We start from the raw sequence: 6,725 nt of genomic DNA, 5'->3' as shown, positions 1-6,725 counted from the left end.
GGCATTCCCAAGCACATGAGGGCATTCCCAAGGTCGCCATGGCATTCCCAAGCTCTTTACAGCATTCCCAAGCTTCCTATGGCATTCCCGAGATCATGGCAGTGTTCCCAAGCTCACCACGGCATTCCCAAGCCCATCATGGCATTTCCAAGGCCATTACGGCATTCCCCATTCCATTAGGGCATTCCCAAGCTTGTCAGGGCATTCCTAAGCCTATCGTGGCATTCCCAAGCTCACGATGACATTCCCAAACATGTCATGGTATTCCCAAGCTCATCATGGCATTCCCAAGCTCATCATGGCATTCCCAAGTCCATTACGGCATTCCCAAGCTCCTTATAGCATTCCCAAGCTCATCATGGCATTCCCAAGTTCACCAGAGTGTTCCCAAGCTCACTATGGCATTCCCAAGCTTGATATGGTATTCCCAAGTTCATTATGGCATTCCCGAGCTCTCCACGGCATTCCCAAGCTCATTATGGCATTCCCAAGTTCATCACAGCATTCCCAAACACATCATGGCATTCCCAAGCTTGCTAYGGCATTGCCAAGCTCACGATGACATTCCCAAGCTCTCCATGGCATTCCCAAACTCATTGTGGCATTCCCCATTCCATTATGGCATTCCCAAACTCATCTTGGCATTCCCAAGCACAATCATGGCATTCCCAAACTCCCTACGGCATTCCCAAGCTCCCTACGGCATTCCCAAGTCCATTATGGCAATCCCAAGCTTCCTATGGCATTCCCGAGCTCGCCACAATTTTCCCAATCTCGTCATGGCATTCCCAAGCTCCTTATGGCATTCCCAAACTCATCATGGCATTCCCAAGGTCGCTATGGCATTCCCAAGCTCCCTATGGCRTTCCTGAGCTCACCACAGTCTTCCGAAGCCCYCCATGGCATTCCCAAACTCATCTTGGCATTCCCCATTCCGTTATGGCATTCCCGAGCTCTTCATGGCATTCCCATGCTCACCATGGCATTCCCAAGCTCATTATAGCATTCCCAAGCTCCCTACGGCATTCCCATGCTCACCATGGCATTCCCAAGTCCATTACGGCATTCCCAAGCTCACCATGGCATTCCCAACTCCATTACGGCATTCCCATGCTCACCATGGCATTCCCAAGTCCATTATGGCATTCCCAAGCTCCCTATGGCATTCCCAAGCTCCCTACAGCATTCCCAAGCTCACCATGGCATTCCCAACTCCATTACGGCATTCCCAACTCCATTACGGCATTCCCAAGCTCCCTACAGCATTCCCAAGCTCACCATGGCATTCCCAACTCCATTACGGCATTCCCAAGCCCATGGCTCCATTCCCAGCGCATCCCGCCCCGCCACCACCGCACGCGGACACAGGAGACACCCGGGAACCACCAGAAATCCTTTATTTCCCCATTATTTACAGCAGAAAAAGGCAGGAAATGGGTAAATTCCCGCGGGCACCGGCGAGATTTGCCCCCAAATCCGCCCRGATCCGCAGGGCCCGCCTGGAAAACGGGCTTATTTCACCTGGAATTGGGAAAAAAACAAGAAGCAATCGTTAAAATAAGGTGAAACCCCCCGATTTCAGCTTATTTTGGGGTATATTTTTGCGTGCGCTGTGGGGTTTAGCCCGAGTGCAACGGGAAGATCTCTATGGAGGAGAAATGGGTGGGAAAAGAGGGAATTTGGGGCTGAGAGGCGGGAAAAGGTGTATTTTTTACCGCCCCTTGAGGAGATCGCTTTGCATTGCAGCGGGGCGGGATTTGGGGAGAAAAGGGGGGTTTTTGGCGCCTTTTGGCGGCCCTTACCTTGATCAAGGTGACGGTGGCGCTGTAGAAGAGGCTGAGGATGAAGAGGACGATGAAGGTGGAGGCCGTGGTCCAGAGGCTGTGCAGATCCTCCTCGTCCTCCCCAAAAACGTCTGGGAAGCCTTGGGATGAGGCCAAGAACCAGTGAGCCCCTTGGGCGCGGCGGGSAGGGAAATGGGGCGAAAAAGCGGCATTTTGGCAAAAAGCGGCTCGAATTTTGCCCAAATCGGGCGTTTTTCGGGCGAATTTGGCGCCCGCAATTTGGGACCCGCGGGCTCCCAAAGCTGCAAGGAGGAGGACGCGACGCGGCGTGAAAACACCCCAAAAAAAGGCCCAGTTTGGGGCTGCTTTGCAAATATTATACRTTTTTCCCTGGTGTATCGGTCCCCGTTGGGAATTTTGGGGTGTTTTTGCGGGTGTTAAGGCGGGAAGAGCGGGGTTTTTTGGCCAAAAAATCAAGTTTTTGCCAAAGCTTCGTGTTTTGGCCAAGGCTCAGCAACCTGGCGCGACCCAACCTGCCTCCCTGGTAGATTATCCCCAAAACCAGCAGGAATTGGCCCAATTCCTTGGCGGAATTTGCAAAATCTGCAAAATCCGCCCCCAAATCCTGCAAAATCCGCCCGAATTTGCCAAATTCCCCCCAATTTCTTGGCCCYGTGTTTTTCCCTCTGCCGTGAGCTCCGATATGGGAATGCAAAGGGATCGATCAGCCCCCAAACCCCCTGTTTCTGACACGGATGCTCCCCAAAAAGCCCCCTTTCTGTTGATTTTTGCCCCAAAACCACTTTTAGTCACAAAGCAATGAAAATCACACAATAAATTGACTTAAAATTCCCAGTTTGGCTCCGAGCGTCAGGACCCCAGAGCGTTGCGGGAGTTTTGGGGTCCTGCAATGGGGGAAGCTACAAGAATTTGAGGGAAAAAAACACAATTTGGGGCATTTTGCGTGATTTTSCTCCTGCCTTTCCAAGGATTCCCCCCTGGATCCCCCACATTTGCTGCTTTTTTGCTCTTTCTAGGTTTTTCCCCCATTTTTTCCCATTTTTGGGGGTCTGGGGCAATGCTGCAGCCTGCAACGGGCTCTGAGGGGACAAAAATGCTGCTTTTTGGCTGCAAAATCCCCCTTGGAAGATGCTTTTTTCCCCAAAATTCCCCATTTCCAAACAGGCTCCTGCAGAAACGAGAGCCCTGCACTTAAATATGGATCTTTCCCTAAAAAACACATTCAAGGATCTCCTTTTTTCTCCTTTTTTTTTTCCTCCTTTTTTTTTCCTCCTTTTTTCTCCTCCTTTTTTCCTCCTTTTTTTCCTCCTTTTGTCTCCTTTTTTTCCTCATTTTTCCTCCCTTTTCCCTCCTTTTTTCCCTCCTTTTTTCCTCCTTTTTTTCCTTCTTTTTCCTCCTTTTCCCCTCCTTTTTCTCTTTTTTCCCCTCCCTTTTCTCCTTTTCTTTTCTTTTCTCCCTTTCCCCCCCTTTTCTCTCCTTTTGCTCCTTTTTCCCACTCCCTTTTGCAGCCTCCCCTGGGACTTCCACCCCTAGGGGCCATTTTCCCCTTTTTCTGCCCCAAAACGGAGCCCTTTGCAGTTTGTGTCACCCCAACTCCCTTTTTTTAAAATGTTTTTAAGAGCAAAACGATGCTTTAAAGCACCCGCGAGCTGCAAGCGAATGCGCTTGCATGCACGAAGGCGATGCATGCATGCAAAGGCCGTGCGTGCATGCAAAGAGCGGCTGCACGCATGCAGAAGTGCATGCACAAGGGCGATGCATGCGTGCAAAGCCCCGTGCATGCAAGAGGGTGGTGCATGCATGCAGAGGTGTGTGCATGCAAAGAGGCTGTGCATGCAAGAGGGCGATGCATGCATGCAGAGGTGTGTGCATGCAAGGGGTGATGCATGCATGCACAAAGTGCATGCAAGAGGACAGTGCATGTGTGCAAAGGTTGGTGCATGCAAAGAGGCTGTGCATGCATGCAGGGGGCGATGCATGCATGCAGARGTGCATGCAAGAGGGMGCTGCATGCATGCAAAGGCCCATGCAKGCAACGAGGCTGTGCATGCATGCAAGAAGACGATGCATGCGTGCATGCAAGAGGGCGCTGCACGCATGCAAAGGCCCGTGCATGCAACGAGGCTGTGCATGCATGCAAGAAGGCGATGCATGCATGCGGAGGTGCATGCACGAGGGCGATGCATGCGTGCAAAGCCGCATGCAAGAAGACGATGCATGCATGCAGGTGTGCATGCATGCAAGAGGGCGCYGCAYGCATGCAAAGGCCCRTGCATGCGACGAGGTTGTGCATGCATGCACGAGGGCGGTGCAGCCCCCACCSCTTCTCCCCCCAAACCAACGACCCCCCCGCCCCATAAAAAATATATGTACCTATTTTTACATCTAATGAAAACTATTTTTATTGCCATTTCCCCCCTTCCTTGGTGGGGTTTGCGCTGCAGACACGACACCGCGGGCAGGATTCTTTGCCATTTTGGGGTGATTTCTTTTATATATATATATATCGATGTATGCACAACCGCACGGGGAACTGGGGGTGCGGGTCATAAGAAGGGGGCTTCATTAATGAATTAAGCAATTAACGCCCGCGGGGCTAATAGCAGGCGGCGGCGGCGTCCGACAGCACCAGCGACACGTTGACCGAGGTGGGTTTACCCGAGGACTTGTCCACCGACTTCTGCGCCACCTGCAAGGGCAGCTTCTCGTGGCCCACGACGCACGTGTAGACGTTGCCCGCCGCCCAGTCCTCGGCGGGGACGCTGAGGGCGCTGTAGGAGAAGTAGAGCCGGGCGGCGGGCCCTTCCAAGGCGGGCGGCGTGGTGACGGCGGCGGCGGCCGGCGCCGGGAGCCCGTTGCGGAGCCAGCGCACCAGCACGTCCGGGGGGCTGAAGCCCTGCACCAGGCAGCCCACGGTGGCCGTCTCGCGCAGGGAGAGCTGCTCGGCCGGCGGCGGGAACGTGTAGATGGAGGGCGCCTKGGCGTGGGCGTCTGCGGGGGGAAAATCGGGATTTGGGGGGTTTTCCAGTGGTTTTTGGCAATGAGAGAGCCCGGTTTGGTGGCGCCTCTGGAGCGCAACCAAGAAAGTTGGGGGATTTGGGGTTTCCCGATGGTTTTTTGTGGTGGGAAACCCAATCTCGGTGGCTTTGGTGGTGCCTCTGGAGCGCAACCAAGAAAATTGGGGGATTTGGGGTTTCCCGATGTTTTTTTAGGGATGGGAAACCCAATCTCGGTGGCTTTGGTGGTGCCTCTGGAGCGCAACCAAGAAAGTTGGGGGATTTGGGGTTTCCCGATGGTTTTCTGGGGATGGGAAAGCCAATCTCGGTGGCTTTGGTGGTGCCTCTTGAGCGCAACCAAGAAAATTGGGGGATTTGGGGTTTCCCGATGGTTTTTTGGGGATGGGAAAGCCAATCTCGGTGGCTTTGGTGGTGCCTCTTCAGTGCAACCAAGAAAATTGGGGGATTTGGGGTTTCCCGATGGTTTTTTGGCAATGAGAGAGCCCGGTTTGGTGGCGCCTCTGGAGCGCAACCAAGAAAGTTGGGGGATTTGGGGTTTCCCGATGTTTTTTTTGTGCTGGGAAACCCAATCTCGGTGGCTTTGGTGGTACCTCTTGAGCGCAACCAAGAAAATTGGGGGATCTGGGGTTTCCCAATGGTTTTTTAGGGATGGGAAACCCAATCTCGGTGGCTTTGGTGGTGCCTCTGGAGCGCAACCAAGAAAGTTGGGGGATCTGGGGTTTCCCAATAGTTTTTTGGCAATGAGAGAGCCCGGTTTGGTGGCGCCTCTGGAGCGCAACCAAGAAAATTGGGGGATTTGGGGTTTCCCGATGTTTTTTTGTGGTGGGAAACCCAATCTCGGTGGCTTTGGTGGTGCCTCTGGAGCGCAACCAAGAAAATGGGGGGATTTGGGGTTTCCCGATGTTTTTTTGTGGTGGGAAACCCAATCTCGGTGGCTTTGGTGGTGCCTCTTGAGCGCAACCAGCGTTGTTTGAAAATTGGGGGATTTAGGCTTTCCCAAAGTCTTTTTCATGACGAGAAACCCAATTTTGGTGGCTTTGGTTGGTGGCGTCTCTTGAGCACAACCAACATTGCTGGAAAATTGGGGGATTTAGGGTTTCCTGATGTTTTTTTGCGGTGGGAACCCCAATTTTGGTGACTTTGGTGGCCTCTCTCATGCACAACCCCCATCACTTCGAGCTCAACAGCCACCACCCCAATTTCTCCCCCCAAAACCCCACCGCGCCCACACCGACTCTTGCGTTCCACCCCCAAAACGCCCCATTTCCCCCCCAAAAAAATGCTCGCCACTCACCATTCTTCTTCTGCAGCCTCTCCTCCACGGGGAAGACCAGGTCGGGGTGGCTCACGCGGCACACGTAGGCGTCGCCCTTGTCCCACTCGTCGGCGCACACGCTGGCCACGCCGTCCACGCTGTAGAGCCCGTTGGGCTGCAGCACCCGCGGCGAGACCTTGGTCTCCAGCTCGGCGCCGGCCTCCTTGCGCCAGGAGATGAGCAGCCCCTCGGCGTTGGGCAGGTTGAGCACGCGGCACGTCAGCTTGGCCACCTTGTCCACGAAGATGTCGGCGAAGGCCGGCGGCACCACCGTGGTGGCGATCTCGGTGTCCTGCGGGCGGTCAACTGCGGGACAACGGGGCACAGTCAGGACAGTGGGGCAATGGTTGAGACCATGGGGCAATGGTTGAGACCATGGGGCAATGGTCGGGACAATGGGGCAATGGTTGGGTCAATGGGGCAATGGTTGGGTCAATGGGGCAATGGTTGAGACCATGGGGCAATGGTCGAGACCATGGGGCAATGGTCAGGACAATGGGGCAATGGTCGAGACCATGGGGCAATGGTCGGGACAAGGGGGCAATGGTCGAGACCATGGGGCAATGGTCGGGACAATGGGGCAATGGT

The 6,725-nt window shown here is 54.2% G+C and overlaps 1 gene segment (V, D, J or C); it reads right to left on the bottom strand.

Moving 5' to 3' along the window:
- Positions 1-4,401: 4,401 nt before the first annotated feature.
- The window catches only part of LOC112956561, a gene marked incomplete at its 5' end in the record, with an annotated part of 10,632 nt that continues 8,308 nt past the window's right edge, over positions 4,402-6,725 (bottom strand). Inside the window, 2 exon segments of the C gene segment in view lie at positions 4,402-4,796; positions 6,117-6,443. Of these exon segments, the coding sequence occupies positions 4,402-4,796; positions 6,117-6,443 (722 nt within the window).

Source organism: Nothoprocta perdicaria, unplaced genomic scaffold (assembly GCF_003342845.1).
Source record: "Nothoprocta perdicaria isolate Ctin4 unplaced genomic scaffold, notPer1 scaffold_649, whole genome shotgun sequence".
Taxonomy (NCBI): Eukaryota; Metazoa; Chordata; class Aves; order Tinamiformes; family Tinamidae; genus Nothoprocta; species Nothoprocta perdicaria.
The sequence above is the reverse complement of the archived record's forward strand: the minus strand, read 5'-3'. Positions and strand labels throughout refer to the sequence as shown.